This window comes from Cupressus sempervirens, chromosome 6, assembly GCF_028749045.1.
Source record: "Cupressus sempervirens isolate cs-2001-9-10 chromosome 6, ASM2874904v1, whole genome shotgun sequence".
NCBI lineage: Eukaryota > Viridiplantae > Streptophyta > Pinopsida > Cupressales > Cupressaceae > Cupressus > Cupressus sempervirens.
In genome coordinates this window covers 245,517,606-245,538,474 of record NC_143123.1, presented here as the reverse complement: position 1 = coordinate 245,538,474, position 20,869 = coordinate 245,517,606, and the positions used below count along the sequence as shown (strand labels likewise).

General features: G+C 35.1%; 1 protein-coding gene across 2 annotated transcripts in view; it reads left to right on the top strand.

Annotated features, from left to right (window-relative positions):
• Positions 1–20,484, top strand: part of LOC149552165 (golgin) — a 268,394-nt gene extending 247,910 nt beyond the window's left edge. For both annotated transcript variants that reach the window (XR_016352869.1, XM_089787651.1), the window contains one exon: positions 20,050–20,484. Coding sequence is in view for 1 of the 2 variants with exons in the window: in XM_089787651.1 (XP_089643777.1) it covers positions 20,050–20,089 (40 nt within the window). In the remaining variant the exon portion in view is untranslated. The remainder of the gene's footprint in view (positions 1–20,049) is intronic.
• The last annotated feature ends 385 nt before the right edge of the window (positions 20,485–20,869 follow it).

The following is a 20,869-nucleotide window of genomic DNA, read 5'->3' as shown; positions in this document are numbered from 1 at the left end:
CATCGTACCCATCAACGAGTTGCCTAAGCCGTTTCTATCACTCAACTTGTTGTGCGAGGATCAAAGCTCGTTGTGCGGTGTGAATATCATCATTATTTTGTTCATTTTTATTTTTATTTTTGTTCAACTGATTTGGCATTAATCCTCAAAAAACATCATAGTTAACAAGAACACTTTTAAATTTTATGTGAAGTCTCCGTACATCATTATGGTCGTCTGTGTAACCAATACAAAGGTTAGTGCTCTTTTCCACTCACACTCTACTCATATTTCCATGGCCTAGGGCTCATGGGTGGGACCTTTAGTTGTTTTCATCATGCTTTTCCAGTTCCTAACAATTGCATTCCTAGAAGTTCCGAAGGGTCTCCTGCCATTGCTTCTCCCACTCGATCTCCTCGTGTTGTTGTCTCTGTGACAAACACTTGTGCAAACAGTCTGGTAAACTGATGTTGTAGTTGGTTGGCAGTGGGGCTCACGTTCAATGAGTCCTAGACAGTGTCCTTCGGAACTTCTTCACGTACGGCTTCTTTCCGTATGAAGGCTTCAATACTCATGTAGAACAAAATGTGGAAGTTCTCCATCAATTCATGCTCTCCTTTGAACAGCTCAAGTATTCCGTTTTCGTTAATTCCCATGTTCTCCTCCAGAGGTATTCCCATTTACTCTATTTGTGGTATGCCATTGGTCGCATCGCTTTCCCCAATTTTGAAATGACAACTGCACCAAATGTTTACCCTTGTGGGGTAACGGGGACTAATTGTATACAGAAAGTACTCAACATAGAATATAACATAGTAATATTATTTTCATTCATTGATCACCGTATACAAATGTACTCCATACCAACCTGTGTCAATTAAAGGAAAGGGTGCATACATATAGTGTTCGAGGGGTCGCGAGGCAAACCGTCACGACCATGTAACTCCTTCAAATGTGCCAATCGTCTAACTACCCAATAACCCAACAACAGGTTCCTTTTGTTGATTTCATTTGCATGAGCTATTTGTTGCATTTTGAAGCTTGTTTATGAGAAAATTGGGGGAAACTATATCTAGTGGGATAATCCAGTAGTATCAGAGCATCGAACTTGCCATCTTGTTGTGTATAGTCAAAGGCTTCATCAAAACTTAGTTGCAGGTATGCAGATGGAATAATAGGTATATGCAGCTCTGAAATTTCTATTGGTGTTGGTTTTCTGGCTAGCCTGAGAGGTTTTTACTGAAAAAAGCAGTTCAATTGACTGGAATTAGAGGGTTTAATAAAATCATCAAATGTTTTGGCGAATATTTCGTGGTGCCTAGACAGGTTGATTAAGCCTAGAAATTAATATTTAAAGGATGGACAAATAATAGCACGGGAAATGGTTATGAGAATTACCATCCTTGGTTGAAGTGATTCTTATTGTTGGATATTTTACACAAATAATATGGGTGAATGAAAGAGGCCTAACATTATTAAGTTTGCTGATAACTTTCTTGGAGGTGACATTAGCAGACTTGGAGCAGCAGGCAGAAATTTGAATCTGAGCAATCATCTTATCAGATGTCTTTCTACTTATCAAGAAAGCCAATCGATGCTGATGTAGTATCTATTAAGCAAAGGAGGTATTAAACATATTGAGCATTGTTGGGAATAAGGTTGGGTCTAGTCAATGTTATAAGGATATCCACAGAAACCAAGTAATGCATATGAGACCAATGAATATTTTGTAATAATGTTTCCATGAACCATATTATATAAGCACTGGGATTTGAGGATACTAATCTAAATATTTTGTTGAGTCGTAAATAATATCATTTGTTCAGTCAGCCTTTAGAGTTATTAAAAAAGTTACTAAGTTTATTTTCAAGCACATATGTGGATAGAAAAATATTTAGGTTGTGTGCGGTTATATCATATTGCCCAATTTGGCCTTGAAATGAATATTCGACGACTTTTTTATAGTTTCAAGCAAATATTTAAATATCCAACTTTGGTTGTCATAAAGATTAAGATTTGGTGATAAATATTGATCTGGTCTTATTATTATCGCATGTTGCAAACCACAAGAGATTTTTATTATTAAACTAGTGTTAGTAGTATCCACTTTGGCTGGTGATTATTTAATAAATATTGGGCGACAAACTTTAGCATTCCAAACTTTATTTGAAGATTCATCTTACTAAGAAATTTTGCAGAGGAATATGCACTATTTCATGCGAGCCTTTATTATCATTGGGGTTTCTAAAGGGGGAATAAATTTGCATGTGACAGAAGCTAGGAAGCTTGAACTGAATGCAGATTGAAACGCTTGGTTGGAAGGGTATTGTATTTGCAACTTTGGCATGATGATGGTTCCAGTTCAAATTGATGAAATGTGCTACAACTAAATTTATTTCTAGCTTTAATAATTGTCGCAGGTCAAGGGACAACAATTTAGCTTGGTCATTATATGTTGTGTAACCCCGATGCAAACGTTAATACTTATGCTATTGTTGTCTCATTATATGTTGACAATTCTATTCCTCCTTTGTGCATTGAGGCTCCTTGCAAAGAAGTCATCAGAAATCTTATTATTGGCAGTGGCAGCATATATTATTTAATTCCCTGTCTCATGGTTTTGGCACCAACAGTGGTTACATTTTTTAAGCAATCTACTGGTGCGAATGTTTTTTGTTTTTGTTTTGGAGTTTTTTCTACTACTAGCATTGTTATTTCAATCATTCTGAGACCAAAAATGGATCATATAAACAGCTAGTACAGAAGTCTGTGGTTGGGAATGAACGTGAGCTCTATGCAAGTGGCTGGTCGTTGGTAACATCTCACATCTTGGTGTTGAGCATGTGACTACGATTTTGGAAGCTTTAGACAACCTAGTAAGTGTCAGCTCAAACACAAAAGATGGATTTTAATGTTCTATTATCCATCAGTGGATAACATAAAAAATTATCTGTTGCCATTGCAATACCACAAGCTGGCTTTGCAATTCAAGAATTATGAGGTACCATATATATTGTCTTTGGGAGTGATAATCACCATCAAGTTTGCTGAGACTTGGTCTCCACAAGTAATGGATCTCTACAAAACATGAAGTATTTACAGATGCCATATTTTGGATTTATAGTATTTTTCTGCTTAATTTTCAAACACACGGGTGTTGGATAATAACCATTGAACATGGGTGATGTTTGTAATAAAAGCAGCAACCATGTAGCAGAAGTCAATACTCTCTTAGTTCAGGTTGTGTTTAAAAACTAACAACTTCAATTCAGTGTGCAAAAGAAGAGGTCAGTTGAGGTGCAAAGAAACATACAGTTGGCATACCCAACAACTGTTTGACAAAATGCTCACATAGTTGTACTGATGGAAGTAGCGCAAATTGTGGTATACAGAGGGTAGCTCTTTTCCATGGCAATTCCATAATTGTGAGTTAATGCTTCAAGTCTATTGTTCAATCTGTGGAAAACTACAACAGGAATAAGGGAAAGAACACTTCATTAGTAAACTTCTTAATACAAAAATAGAGACGCTAAAAATTCTTATGTTAGAATGAAAATCTAAAGGCGTTGTCAGTTTTCAATACATCAATACAATTTCATTAACAAGGTCCTTGAAAACAGAAAAGTGAAACAAGGTGGACTCAAAATATTTTCAGATCTACAAATGGCATCAAAAAGTAATTTGGCCAAAGTACTTTGTGAAATAGGTAGCAAATTAGGGTCTGAATCACAAACAAGGGAACATACTCTCATCACTTTAATTAAATTGGAAGGATGTTTAAGCATGGTTGAGCAATCACCCTCTGATTTAATTAAACTATTACAATAAAATTTGGGAATATCACAAATCCTTGCCACCCAAAGATTGCCTGTCCTCAAGCAATTCACTTAGTTGTCAGATTCATACCTTGGCGGCCAGAACCGTATTGAAGTCCGATCCAGATTTGGATCCGTGCCTGGATTTGTGTCAATCCAGGTAGGATCCGTGATTTTACAATGTGGATTTCCATGGATCTAGGGATCTGTCCAAATTCATGAGGTAAAAACAGGGAACAACATGAATCCGAGGATCTGCATGAATCCTAGAGGATCCAACATTGATTTGTGCAAATTCATGACGATCCACAGGCCAAAAGATTTTTAAGTGGGTCCAACTTCATTAAAAATGTTTCCTTTTAATGTTTTTTTCCATTTGATGATTGAAATTGGAAACTTTAATCTTGACTCTTTTATGAGTGAGTCATGTTACAAACTTTAAAGTCTAATGATCTATATTTTGAATTTTCATTTTGTAATACTGTAATACAACATGAATGTGTCGATTTTCTTTATATTTGTGAAAATAGATCAATGATCAAATATACTGGATTCATAGATTCATACTATGAAATGATTTAGTTTTAGAATTATGTATATTTTTCTTATTTTTTAATATATATGTGTATATAAATATATTTATACATACATATATATATATATATATATATATATATATATATATATATATATATATATGTATGTATATATACACGAATCATAATGGGAAAATAAAACTCACAATTCCATGGATCCGATTCATGTGCCCGAATCAGATTCCAATTTTGAATTGGCAACTAAGGCAATTCGCTATCCAATCAACACCATCAGCTCTAGGATCCCAAATCAAATGTGTAAGTAGAACATGTGATTTGACATTAAACCTCCATTGTAACATGCACTCATGCAACTTCTGTTATGCTACTCTGATATAAGCATTGTCATTCCCTCTACTAGGAGATCAATGACGCAAATTGATGAAATCCTTCACATCATCATGTTTAACAATCTCTTTGGATATGGCCACAAACACAGATGATGGTGTTATCATGAACCTAGCCACAAGCATGGACACAACCAATGACAGGCCACGGACATAACCTTGGCAGAGACAAATGCAATGGTAGACAAAGCCTCAATGGAGGGCAGAGCATTGACGGATAAAAACTTAGCGGTAGAAAGAGCCTCGGTGGAGGGAGCCTTGGCAATAGAGAGAATGTCAAGTGTGGACATAACCTCGACAAACAAAACCTCAATAGGTAGAGCCTTGATAGAAACCTCGACGACGGATCGAACCTCGATAGTGGATAATGCCTTGGCAATTGATACAACCCTAGTGGTGGACACAACCATGATGATAGACGTAGCCATTGCTTCGGATGCAACCATGATGATGGACACAGCCTCGGTGACGAACACACAATGATGACAAAGACGGCCATGACAGTGATGGACACAGTCATAATGATGGCGACAAACATATTCACAACAATGACGATGATAATGAACGCAACAATGGTGATAGACACAACCACAATGACGGACACAGACTTGGCGAGGGATAGAGCTACAACAACGGACACAACCACAATGATGGACACGGTCTTGACAACAAATGTGACAGACACAGCCTTGATGATGGACACAACCACGACGATGGACATAGCCATGGCGATGAATACGACTATGGAGATGGACATAGCCACGACAATGAATACGACCATGGAGATGGACATGACAACAAATAGAGCCACGATGATAGACACACAGCCTCGGCAATGGGCACAACCACGATGATGGACCCAACCACAACAATGGACACAACCTCGGTGACAGACAGAGCCTCGACGATGGCGACAGACAGAGCCTCAGTGACGAACACGACCTAACAACAGACTGAGCCTCAACAACTGACATAGCTTTTGCAACAAACACAACCTCGTGATTGATAGAGCCTCTATGACCAACAGAGCCTTAGCAATAGGCATAGCCTCAATGAACACATCTTGGTGCATATAAGAAAAGGCTTCATACATGATGAACTAAAAGCTATGCTCATGAAATGGAGTAGTTGAAGAGCTTATGTCATCTTGATTTGTGCATGTTGTCATCGCAAGATCCATGCAAGAAAATTTGTCAGTCATCCCTACAAGTTGGCAAGATTGTCATGTTTGATACCACTGTAATGTTCCAATGGCACACCGAAGTGTTCTCGAGGAAAAAGTACTTAAGGGCACCACTCAAGGGCAATTCCTGAGGGAAGTACCTGAGGGCAATGTCTAACAACAACAGTAGAGGGAAAAGTACCTAAGAGTAGCATTGGAGGTCCATACGCTAGTTGAGATTTTGTACATTGGTTTTGTTTAGTGGTTGACGGTATGTACGGAGATGGAGTATGATAAGGCATACGGTAGGGAGGGATTGGTGATGATGTGCAAAGGAGAGAGGGAGAGGTGTCGTGTATGATGGACCCAACCATGACAACGGACAAAACCTCAGTGACAAACAACCTCGACGATAGCGACAGATAGAGCCTTAGTGACGAACATGACCTAACAACAGACTGAGCCTCAACAACTGACATAACTTTTGCAATAGACACAACCTCGCGATTGACAGAGCCTCTATGACCAATAGAGCCTCAGTAATAGGCATAGCCTCAATGGACACAACTTGGTGCATATAAGAAAAGGCTTCATACTCAACGAACTAAAAGCTAGGCTCATGAAATGGAGTAGTAGAAGAGCTTATTTCATCTTGATTCGTCCATGTTGTCTTCGCAAGATCCATGCAAGCAAATTTGTCAATCATCCCTACAAACTGGCAACATTGTCGTGTTTGATACCACTGTAATGTTCCAATGGCACACCAATGTGCTCTCAAGGGAAAAGTACTTAAGGGCACAACTTAAGGACAACGCCTGAGGGAAGTACCCGAGGGCAATGTCTGACAACAATAGTAGAGGGAAAAGTACCTAAGAGTAGCATTAGAGGTCCATACACTAACTGAGATTTTGTACACTGGTTTTGTTTGGTGGTTGACGGTATGTATGGAGATGGAGTATGATGAGGCGTACGATAGGGAGAGATTGGTGATGATGTGCAAAGGAGAGAGGGAGAGGTGTGGTGTATGATGGAGAATGGGAGGAGTGGGGGTGTATAGTCAAAAGAGTAGGAAGTGAGGGCGTATAGTGGAGAATATGCTTAGTACGGACAAATGAGGGGAGATGTTGTGTGGTGAGTTGTAGTGTATGGTCGTATGGTTGAGCAATATGAAGACCGTATAGTAGAGGAGTCACTAGTTGTGTGTATCAAGTGTGCTTCCAATAATGTCATTAGACTGCATTGGATTATTTTTAATGTGGGCACTAGGAGATGTTGCTCTAAAAATGTCAGATCGATGAGATTTGTTATTCATATCATGCATAGAACATGTCAAGCATAAGTATGCAAGAATCAATTATGCAATTAACACTGAATTGATTGTCACCAAAGCTAGCGACACAAAAATACATTACTTTTAGATCCAATACATGAAATTGCATATACTTTGGACAAGATTCAAGAAAATACAAACAGTCACCAAGTAACGACGATCACACAAGTTTGGTGCATAAATGAAATATCATAGTGATATTTCCAATAGTAGACTAGGGTGGTTGTGGACCACTGAAACTGCATTCACCAAGTAGGATCTTTCACCTCTAAAATGGAAAACAAGAGCTCAAATAGGAATTCATAATACGGTAAAGATAATTGAAGACACATACCAAAAACATTTGACGCACCAGTCATAAATACCCTGTCAGATGAAAATGCTTGAGGTGCACATTGTCGACATGACAACAAACACCTATGACCAAAATAAAAGATGTGCCTAAGATATGCATAAATCAATTGGAACCCCAAACACATATTTTATTTCATTAATTTGGGCCTTATATTTATTAAGTAATTAACTAGTCCTTTTTATTACATAATTTAAATTGTGGAACCAATTAGTTAATTTAATTATTACAATAAAATTTGGGAACATCATAGATATATCATGGAGGATTCTGCATCCATCTTCTCTCCTTGTGTCTGAGGCTCAACCTTAGTGACATCCTCATCATCCTCAAATCCTTCACTGTCATTCTCAAGTTCCTCGTAGGGTCTTCTTGTGCTCTAGACTCCTCCACCACCATCGCTATTGCCTCTACCTCTCAATCCATCTGCTCAACTCATTCCATGTCTTCATCACTGAAGACAAGATCATCAATCTCAGTGTTCCACTCTTCGTGGATCAACCTCCTCTAAAATGATAGGAGATGTGTCACTACCCAAGATCTTTCTATGATGGCGGCAAAGGTTGTAATGAACAAACACAAGATCATTCACCCTTTTCATTGCCAACTTGTTGCACTACTTTAAGTGTTTATGCTTGTACATACTCCATTTGCGCTCACATCTTGAAGCACTACATAGATGGCTCAAGATACAAACAACAATTATCTATAGATTTGGCATCAAAGTACCAAACATCTCTGACCATGCATCTAAAACAAGAAAATTTAAAAGTTAATTCTATAACCTTGACTTTATCAAAAGAAAATGGTAATAGAATTAGAAATTATAATCATAGATTTTTACTTGGAATCAGTAATGTCTGATTTTTCTAGCATAAGTCTCATGAGAAAGAGTCTCCTTGTTAATTCCTATACATTTCTATCTCCTAAGTACCTTTGTTCCAATTGTTGAATTAGGTGACATTCTCTCTAAAACATCATAGAGCCCACTTGTGATGTCCTTTTTATAACCAACTGTGGAAATAGAGACAATGACCAAAAAAATTAATATCTGATACCACTTTTAGACTAATGTAATAGATAATAATGAGATAATAATAATGTTTCCAGTAATATATGTATTATATAACCTTGTAGGACAGTTGTTCTTATCAATAACACTATTACCTCAAATGTTCATTGGATATATGATAAGTGAATTGATATTATCTATGTATCTATATATAGATAGATATATAGATATAGTATAGGCAATAAGATGATCTTTGCAATGAATATGCAAATGTTCTTATTTCCAATACCTCTATTTTGACAATAGATATATATGTTGTGATTCTGACTTAATTGATAATAGCAATTAGATGGCTACACCTGACACAATCCTTAATTATATGCAATGATGAAGTAATAATATTGCTTATAGCGTTATGGTTTCTTTGGAGTTGGACTCTTGCAAAAATATGAATATTGTTCCTAATATGAATTATTGATTTGTGCACTTGGGTGCCGTTGCTGACTATGAAATGTCCTGCTCACTGTATCTTCTTTCTACACTGCAGGTGGGAATACACTTGCCTGGATTATTTCTGGCCCTGCTAGATTCTATGAATATGGCTCCTCCTCTATATTGTCGTCTTCCATACTCATGTCGTTTTCTTAGCTCGATGCCTTTGAAAAGAATACTTATTTGAAGGGTACCACTAAACTATAAGTTTCTTCTTTGTACGTGGGGGATGATTAGGGTCAGTGAGTTTGATTGGATGCTGAGTCCTGTATATTTCTTCCTTTTTGTTGACTGCTAAAATCTTCTGCGAAAAAATGCCTTGTTTATTTGATAAATCAAAAGTATTCTCTGAATCCATCTGTTTGATCTGCAACCCCCTATCTGGAACACCGGGATGTGTTCTGGTCTAATAAAATGCTCGATGCTGACTCTCTCTACAATCAAACTGTGATCTGAAATAGTTGTTGTCTGTGCTGGGAATGATTGATTATTTTAAATCGCTCCTTACCATTCTCTATGCATTTCTCCACTTGATCAACACTCGTTATCTTCTCCTATTCGCTTCCTTCTCTGCGCTAATGTCCTCTTTCTTCCTCCTCAAGTTGCTGCTGACTGTCAATGTAAAATACTCTGGTGCTATGTGTTGCTATGATCTTCTCCAATGGTCCTTTTTTGCCCCTTTTCTTCCCTTTTCTTTGTTGACTAGACTGTCTATTTATGTTGTCAAGGTGTGAGGGAAAACCACCTCTCCCAAAGGTTGTGACGCATGTTTCTTTGACCCCTGATCTATAAGCTTAATTCCTACCATACGATAGGAGTTTGCCAGTGAATAATTTAATTAATTGATATTCTTTTATGTCAATATGTCATTAATATTTATTGTTTAATATGTAATGTATTATATTTACTTTATTGGATATATATATTGTAGGTTATGTTAGTTTATATATAATATATCAAGTACTTGTAATCTTTAGATTATAATCATTTCTTAATTCAAGTATATATGATCTTCATCCATATATTCGATACGACTATAGTATCTTCAATATATAATATCTTGATTTATTATTTATTTGTAACATAGCTATATTATATGATTTGTCTATTTGTCTATTTTTAATATTATTATTTATCCATTAGATTCTCCTTTATTATTTATTTAATTATATTATTCATGATTCAATCCTATTTTTGCGGGGGCATTATAGTCCACTCTTTCCAAAATCTCTTGTCCTCAAAAAATGCCAATTCCACACATTTGTATATCACCTTGCCTACACTGAAATCCATACGCCCTGTAACAGTAATTTCTACTTGGGATGAGAACATTATATATTTAAACTTATCAAATCTGAATATATAATATACAATGAAAAATATTTAAATAATTCAAAAGGTAGAACTTATCTTGATTTGTTGTAGCACTTGTGATCTTCTTTGCTAAGTGTTTCTTTCTTTTTGGATGAGTAAGCCCTCAGCGATATAGAGTTTCTATCTCAATTTCTTTCTATGAATTACAACATTCATTTAGCATTTCTTCTTAGTTTCAAAATTGAGAATGCTCTTAATCCAGTCTTGACATAATGTCTTCAATCTCGACACACTAAGGATGTCCTTGATTCTTGACACTCACTAAGAAGGCCTTCAATCTGTGACACTCACTAAGAATGTCCTTGGCACTCACTAAGAATGCCTTGAGTTTCTAACATGCACTAAGAATGTCATAGACACTCTCTAAGAACGCCTTGAATCTCTAACACTCACTAAGAATGTCCTTGGCACTCACTAAAAATGCCTTGAGTCTTTGACACTCACGAAGAATGTCTTAGGCACTCACCAAGAACACCTTGAATGTCCTCGGCACTCACTAAGAATGCCTTGATCCCTTGCTAGATGTTTCCTTATTATCCGCTTCATTTGTTTTATTTATTCGTTCTCTTTTTCACTGATGATTATGTCTCCATGGTTCTTTACATTTGAAACATAAACTATTCTTCATTTATTCATTTCTTGCTTGGCATTGATGTTCTTCACTCCATTTTTCATTACATACATAATTTTTTTTTTCCCTCTATAGTCCTCCTTTGAGTTTCCCTACTTATGTTTTGTCTTGCTTGAAAAATTCTTGATTCTCTCTTGAAGGATTTGATTCAACCTTCTTTGATTCTCTGATGGCTTCTTTCAAGTTTTGAGGTTCAAGTGGTTTTACAAAGTTTTTGGTGGAGTCTTTAAGTCCTATAAACATATGATTGAGTCTATTTTAGGAAAAGTCTAGGACCATAGCTAATAACCCTTGGAATTTGTGAGAAAAATCTTCTATTGTTCTAGGTTGTTTGAGTTGAGTTAGTTCTTGGAAATACCATTTAGGAACCTAATTATCAAATCTGCTCACAAGTTTTTGAGCGAATTCTTCATAGGATTTTATGTTTTGATGCCCTAATGAAATTGGTCCATTGGTCCATCAATCACGTACTTCTCCCTCTAGATGTAATATTACAAATTGGAGAGTGTCTTCTTCCATCATGGGGCTTAGAATAGAAAATGTGTTTAAGTTTTCTAACCATGCATGGGCTGTAAATTTCTCTGATCCATCAAAATTTGGAATTGGTACCTTGCTCATTTTGTGTTTTAGTTCTTCATTTGTATGCCTCTTGGGTGTCTCTCTTCTTTTATCTTTTTAAAATTCACCGAATGATACCACTTCTCTAATATAAGGTTCTAGAGCTGCATAAGCTCTTGCAATTTCTTCAGTTCTAGTCATTGGTTGTTCTATTCCTTTTTCTTGTCTTGGTATCTCTCCTCTGGGTAAGAATGGGGGTTGAGGTATTCCTGCTGTAGAAAATACATTATTATTTTTTGAGTGCTTGGAGCTAGTATCTCTTGTAGTGGTAGGATGACCTTTCAAATTATTAATTGAATTGCCGATATTTTGTAGGGTTTGGAGAAGGGACTGATTGACTTCTCCATACTCATTACAGTTTGGTTGGTTTGCTCCATATAAGATCTCATTTCATTTTCTAAGTCGTTCATTGTGGTTTTCCTTGTTCTTCTCTTGTAAGTTTGTATAAACCCTTACTCAGAGGATGACAAGATTATGCTCTAATACCACTGTGATGTCCCCTTTATAACTAACTTGGAAAATAGTGACGATTACCAAAGAATTTAATATCTGATACCACTTGTAGACTTATGTAATGGATAATAATGAGATAATAATAATGTTTCTAGTAATATATGTATTATATCACCTTGTAGAATGATTGTTCTTATCAATAGCATTGCTACCTCAAATTCTCATTGGATATATGATAAGTGAATTAATATATATATATATGTGTATGTGTGTGTGAGTGTGTGTATATTTGTACTATAGGCAATATGATGATCTTTCCAATGAATATGCAATTGTTCTTATTTCCCATACCTCTATCTTGACAATAGATATATATGTTGTGATTCTGACTCATAATTGATAATAGGGATTAGCTGGCTATGCCTGACATGATCCTTAATTGTATGCAACAATGAACTAATAATATCACTTATATAGGTATGGTTTCTTTGGAGTTGGAATCTTGCAACAATGTGAATATTGTTCCTAACCTGAATTATTGATTTATGCACTCGGGTGCCTTTGCTGACTGTGAAATGTCCTTGTCACTGTATTTTCTTCCTACATGGTAGGTGGGAATACACTTGCCTGGATTCTTTCCATCCCTGCTGGATTTGATGAATAATTTCTCTATAGCTCCTCCCCTTCTCTAAATTGTCATCTTCCCAACTGATGTTGCTTACTTAGCTCAATGCCTTTGAAAATAATGTTTATTTGAAGGGTACCACTAAACTATAAGTTTCTGCTTTGTACGCAAGGGATGATTAGGGTCAATGAGTTTGATTGGATGTTGAGTCCTATATGTTTCTTCCTTTCCGTTGACTGCTAAAATTGTCTCCCAAAAACACCCAGTTTATTTGATATTTTGTCTGTATACTCTGAATCCTTATGTTCAATCTGCAACCCTCCATTTGGAACATCGGGATGTGTTCTGGTGTAATAAAATGCTTGATGTTGACTCTCTCTACAATCCAACTGTGATCCAAAATAGTCGTTGTCTGTGCTGGGAATGATTGATTATTTTAAATCATTAGGCTTACCATTCTCTATGCATTTCTCCATTTGATCAGCACCCGTTATCTTCTCCTATTCTTTTCCTGCTCTGCACTAATGTCCTCTTTCTTCCTCCCTTAGTCACTGCTGACTGTCAATGTAAAATACTATGGTTCTGTGTTGCTATGATATTCTTCTCCAATGGTCCTTTTTTCCCTCTTTTCTTCCCTTTTCTGTGTTGACTGGACTGTTTATTTATGCTGGCGAGGTCCGAGGGAAAACAACCTATCCCAAAGGTTTGACGTATGTTTCTTTGATCCCTGATCTGTAAGCTTAATTTCTACCATATGATAGGTGTTTGCCAGTTATTTATTTAATTAATTGATATCCTTTTTTGTTAATATGCTATTAATATTTATTGTTTAATATGCATTGTATTATATATACTTTATTGGATATGTATATTGTAGGTTATGGCAGTATATATATAATATATCAAATACTTGTATATACACATTTTTAATAATATATGATAATATAGAATATTTCTATTTATATATAATAGTGTATCAATTATGTAATCTTTAGATTATAATCATTTATTAATTTGAGTATATATGATCGTTGTCCATATTTTCCGTACGACTAGTATCTTTACTATATAATATCTTGATTTATTATTTATTTGTAACATAGCTATATTATTTTATTTATCTATTTTATATTTTTAATGTTATTATATATCCATTAGATTTTCTTTTATTATTTGTTTAATTATAGTATTCATTATTCAATCCTATTTTGGTGGGGACATTACACCACTCAACACCTCATCATTGGCCTTGAAACCTGGGCTAAATTGGAATGTCAGATTAAAATAGCAAGCCACCGCATGTATAGACATGTGAAGTAGATAGTGCCATCGTTGATGAACGATATTGCATATGGGACCACATTTAGCCCAATTCCTTATACAAAAAGATCTGATGGCCTCTTTCACCATGTCCATGCCCTTATAAATGTATCTTGATGCAGGCTTCTCTCCATCAACAATCTTTAGAACAATTTGAGGCATTATGCACTGCAATCATTGTCAATGTTGAAACATTAAGCTTTAAGTTTAAGTTTTGAAAATGAACAATGAACATAAGCAAGTGTAAAAAAATTGATGAAATGAAATGGGAATGAGGACAAAAAGGAAAATTACCTGCACAATGTCCTTAATTGGTTGCCAAAATCCACTCACATCAAAAACCTAATCAGTCATCTCAATCCTTGCATTGCTCTTCACATATAATGATATTGTCCACTCCTCACTTACAAACATGTGTTCCAAACCAGCCTTGGACTAAAGAAAGAATTGCAATATGATAAAATTTTGTTCCAAATTGAGTGAACCCTAGGCGCGCCAACTCTTTTTTATTTGTCAAATTCCACATTAGGTTGAGGACCCAAGTATGACTATATATGAATTTACGAATACTCCTTTCTTGCTCTACACCTGTTTTATCCAAGGAGGTTTTCTAAGATCCTCCGTCACGAGATCAATGCAATGAGGAACACACGGAGTCTATTACAAGATGAGATGCCCCTCCATAAGAGGTTTACTTGCACCAACATAATTTGTTGTATTACCTATGACTCTCTATACCACATTCTCTTCACCCACCTCCTTCAACACTTCCTCCAATATGTCACAAAGACACTAAGCATTTTTTGTTTTCTTTGAAGCATAAATTTATTTCAAAAACACTATGACACATGAGAATAAAAAAGAAATTTAGTACAATCAAAATTTAAAAACTTAACCAATAAATTAATAGTTTACTACTAGTAAGTACAAGTTCTACAATTACCTGATGAGGAGACAAGAAAATTTAGCAGTGATCTACTTCTGTCGGTCCAACCATTAGTCATGATGGTAATGGTGCAACCCTTCCTCCTCCATACCTTATACTGCTCAACATTTGTGACTTTGACATCATTCCACCTTTAGGACCTTTTAGCTCCTCACTATTAGGGGCTTTGAACCCTAGACCACAAATAGTAACATCTATTGCAATTTTCTGTTCCAAGTTGAGCGAACCCTGGTAAAGCTAACTCTTTTTATTTGTGAAATTCCACATGAGGTTAAGGATCCAAGTATTACTGTATATGAATTTACAAATACTTCTTCCGTGCTCTACACATGTTTTATCCAAGGAGGTTTCCAAGATCCTGTATCATGAGATCAATGCAATGAGCAACACAAAGAGTCTATTACAAGGTGAGATGCCTCTCCATAAGAGGTTTAACTAAAACAACATAGTTTGTTGCCTTATTTGTGACCCTTTGTTCTACATTCTCCTCACCCACCTCCTTCAACATTTCCTCCTGTACCTCACAAATATACTTAGCATTTTTTGTTTTCTTTGAAGCATCAATTCATTTCAAAAACACTATGGTGACTAAGAGTAAAAAATTAATTTAGCAAAATAAAAATTTAAAAACGTAATCACTAAATTAATAGTTAGTACAAGTTCTACAATTATCTGATGAGTAGACAAGAAAAATCAGCAGTGTTCTACTTCTTTTGTCAGTCTAGCCATCAGTAATGATGGTGCAACCCTTCCACCTCCATACCTCATGCTGCTCAATATTTTTGACTTTGACATCAGCCCAACTTTAGGACCTTTTAGCTCCTCATCATTAGAGGCTTTGAGCCTAGACCACAAATAGTAACAATATCTATTGCAATTTTCCAATAAGAAGACTTAAAACAAATTAAATAAACAAAATAAGTATGCTATTAAATTTTACTTTCAACTTTAAAATTTATATAGTCAATGTTGCATACTCTTGAGTCTTGAAAGCAAGAAAATCAAGATATAAAAATGAAAATAATAAGTACCTTGCTGCATTAATTGGATACTCATTGTAGAACCAAAAATCTCTAAGTGCCATTTTCACAGTCTCATGCTTCTCCTTATTCCAACCCATGCTCAAGCAATGGCTGGGCATCTAAAGTTGTGTGTAGAACAAAAATGGAATCTGATGTTCATTTCTTCTTATGAATCCAAGACCCCCATCATACCACTGCTAGATGGAGGTAATGGAGAATGAAGATTTGAAGAGGCCTCTCCACCAAAGTTTGTCATTTCTTCCATATGCTTCTTTTTTAATTCCTTTTCTCTTTTCATATTCTTCTAAAGGAGCTTGCATTTCACACATAACATCCTAGGGTGCTCCTTTGCACGGTTTAGCATCATGCCCTAATATATGTGCAAGGTGATATTTCAATCAATTAATACCCCACCCCCCCACTATATTTAACACTACAATGCAACGATTCTTTCTTTGGTCCAGTGATGGCATGTTTCCAAGCCTTATCCCTTTGGACTTTAGCAAGGTGTACATCTGGGTTAAACAAATGGTTAGATGAACTACCCCAGGTTTAGACATCTACAATAAAGAAAATAAAACACTAGTGCTTCTTACTTTTCAATTTTCTCATTAACATAAAATTAAACCAAACTAAAACAAAATGGAAATATGAATGTAAAAAATTTAGAAAGAAACAAAATAAAAATGTAACTCACCTCTTTAAATTCCCTCCAAAAATGAAGAAATTCAATTCAAATTCGTAGAGGCCTCCAAATACCTCTTGTAGCTCCTCTCAATGTGTCAATGCAAGCAACAAACTTGCACAAACAATCAACAATCAATATATGACAGCTAATCGATCTGCTGATCTATTTTCTAAATCCCCAAAATCATTCTCTTCTTTTTGTTTGCAAATACAGGAATGGCCTTTTTAGGTCTTAACGAAGGCAATAAAGACAAAGGAAGTCAAACATATCATTTAAATTTTTATTTTTTTTCAAATTTGCTTTTTTATGGCCAACTGCCACAACAAAGTCCTAGCTATGAGACTCAGCAAGTCTACCAAGTCTGCCAGACTTGGCAAGTCAGCTCAGACTCAGTCGATTCCAAGTCTAGAGGCAAAAAAACTCTAAGGCCTGGCTCCGCTCAAGACTCGCAAAGTCCTGTATGTATGATATATACTTCGTATAATAATCTATCAATAACATTGCTATCTCATATTGGATGATAAAATGCATGCTAAGTGAATTGATTTATATATTTGCAATATGTGTGATATAATGGTGTTTTGCAATGAATATTCAACCAAAATGGGCTAAAGGTTGTTGCATAACTGATGCAGATTGTGTAGAAGAGGTATTATGGTACAGGTTTGATGCTCAATGGATGAGTTATTGTATTGTTGTTGATGTCATCTTTAGCAATGTTGGTTGACAGTTTACCAAGAGCATTGTTCCAGTATATGCATAGCTGAATTCAGTGTTGCAATAGTGTTAAAGATTGAATTGGTGTCTGCGATTCAAACGGCTGACTCATAGATGCCCCTAGATGTTGTATGTTGATTTGTACAAGTTAGAAACAAGAATGGACAAAGTTATGATTGAATGAAGTGTGACAGAGCAACCAGGAAGAACAATTAGTAACAGATGATGAATGATTTGATTGGTCTATCAAATCAATGTGCATTTAAGTGTTGTGGTTCAGGATGTATTAGTTCGACTATGTTATGTGATTGTTTTTGCAATCGCATGATAATTGGTGTGCTAGAAGAGATAATTTCAATGGATTGAAGATCGCTTTATGAAAAATTCATAAAATACTTAGAACAGTTTATGTTAGACCTTAACAAGTGATGTTGTGTCCGACATACATGAGAAGCTATTGTGATTCTTCAAAGATGATAGTGACACTTCAAATGCTGTCCTTACTCTTCAAAGGTGTAACTCTACATCTTTCTCGAATCATTCATCTTTCTTAAGTAATCGTCTTCAATAGAAGAATAATTTCATGACACAGAAACAACCATTGCAGGTATATCACATAGCTCCTGCAGCTACCAATCTTCAACAAGATTCATATGTTGCTTCACACACTACTTCAGGTTTTCAACCGTTACTTGATAGCATAGGTTGGAACAAAGATAAGCATGATGTCATAAGAAATGCAATTGGAGACTTTTAGTTCTATTACACCATTCCATCTAAGTTTATAACACAACCAAGCAATTAATCTTTTTATAAAATATGTAATTTGATTTCTGTCTCTTGATTTTTTTAAAAATAGGAGTATGTTAATTTTAATGTGAACTCAATTTAGAATATTTAGTTTTGATTTCCTTATGACAAACATGATAGATGCCTTTATTTTTAATGCAACGGAGTTCAAAGCTCCTAATGATGAAGAGATAAAGAGCTTCGTTGAGTCAAAAGCTAGTCAATGTGAGAACTAGAGTTGACAAGAGTGTGACAAATGGAAGAATATTGTATCGATGTGACTAAAGGTTGAAGCAATTAAAGAAAAAAATCAATGACAAAATATTGTTGAATTTTTTTTGTTTCTTCTTTAGGAAATTGTATTTTATGAAATCCATTAATTTAGTGATCAAAATTTGTAATTTGTAATTTATTAATTGTCAATTGTGTTTTAATTTTCTCAAGCAATATAGTCTTCTTATATTTGATTGATACTCAGGAAATATAAAATGTTGAACTCCTTTAAAGAGACTTTAAGCAAGTCTTGGTCAAAATTGGTGACAAATATATACCACAAATAGTTATGCATAATGCAACAAAATATATATTGTTGCAAATAGACTTCTCCAAGATAGACACCCATCCTTGTTCTTAACTCTGTTTCTTATCGCCTTGACCTCATATTTGAGGATCTTGGTGAGGTTCCATGGATCAAAACATGTGTAGTGCTAAAAATACTTGCAAATACATATATAGTCATATTCGGGTCCTTAACCTAACGAGAAAATTCATGATCACCAGAGAATTGGGTCATCCCAAAACAGTTCTTATTATAACCAATCTTATCATGCTGCAGTCTTGGTTCTAGTCAATGCCCACTTTAAGAAGTGTGTCGGTGAGAAGTGGTCTATACCATCACATACAAAGATCAATACAAGGGCTGATGTGGTTGCTTGGATCTTTGATAAACACAATTGTCAATAACTAGACAAGGAGATTGCAGAGACCACAGTTCAAAAACTTGTACTCGACAATGACTCAGCTGACCCAATTATTTAAAACTCGGGACGGCAAAAAACTTGAAAAAAAATCAACAAATTTATCGAATGTTTAAAAATATATAAATTCTTAAAATGTTCTAAAAACCACACATACACACTGAATTTTTAGAACATATTAGTGAATTCCATCATATATTTAAATCAAAATGGAAGTTTAAGATATACAATATACCGAAAAACAAGTGCAACCACTGATTAGATTCGAGTTCAATACATATTGTAAACCACAAAAATACTTCAACCTCTCAATTGAAACTTTGATATTTTAGAAGATTTTTATGATATGATTAGATGAAGATGTTCAAAAGATGATAAATCAAAATTCCATCGGACCATTAAGCAGTGAATCACGACACATTAGTTTTAGTCATCTATGAACAAAGCAAAACATATCATATACAAATTAGTAATTTTCTTAGTTAATTGAAAACTATTGTTGAGATTATTTGCAAGCCTTAGAAACTGACTTATACACAATTATCAGGTACCCTTTAATCGTTTCTTTGTTCAAATCTATGGTAAAATGTGTTGCTATATTTTCTGATTCTCGAGTCATTTACATATACTATGGATCTGATCAAAGAGTACCCAGGTTCATTCATTGGCATCCATTTTGATGATGAAAGTATTTCTGGCAGTAGTCTTCATGTTATTGAAACTTGAAAGTATTTTCAGATTCTTTGAGCTTTACAGTTTGGATTTGGTGGGTTTGAAATGTTGTTTCTGCTTTTTATCTTGCAGCTTGGGAAAGTTCCTGCAGGTCTACAATGAAAGGCATTAAATTTGGACAATTTTCTAAAACCATTACTCGCTGTTTGATGGTATATCGTTATACTTATTGTGGATCTGCATTGCTTGTTTTCTAATAATGTAACACTAGCCTGTTCCATTATTTGCCTGGCTTTGTCACATTGGCATTTTGTGAGCAATCAGAATAACTTTTGTTGGCCATAGTTCATTTTCAATAACAACGTTCAATAGAAATTATATGACACAATATAATTTACACACAAATTGTGCGAGACACATTGAGAGATTTGGAATAGTACTGGACGTGAAAACAATGGTGTTTTATCCTTCACAAGGAATGGGTGCACTAAGTTCTGACAGCACATCTAACATTGTAATATACGGTGAACACTAACAAGAAAAGGAATTTTTTTGTGAAATTACAAATGCCTTGCAGAAATCTGCTAAATTGATTTCCATGTCAAGAAATTTGACACCATATATTCTAGAAGCATTTTTTTTTATTTGCAAGAATTTCTGTATTTTTTTATTTATTAGAAAATCAAACTGGAAGAAATTTATGCTTAAAGATGGTTTTTGCTTAAAGCTATCTTGTGATGGAGCTCAAGACGTTATTACTGAGCACACGATTTTAGTTCTGAAATAACCTTGTGTTTCAAAGTAAAACCTTAGCAGATACAACTCTGGTTATTGAATTGATTTTTTAAAGTACTTTCAAGGTTGTGTGTTAATGGATGAGGGTGGTGGTATATTTCTTGTTTGCACCATCTGTCAAAGTTCAAATGCAATAAGTATGATAAATAAAGGATGG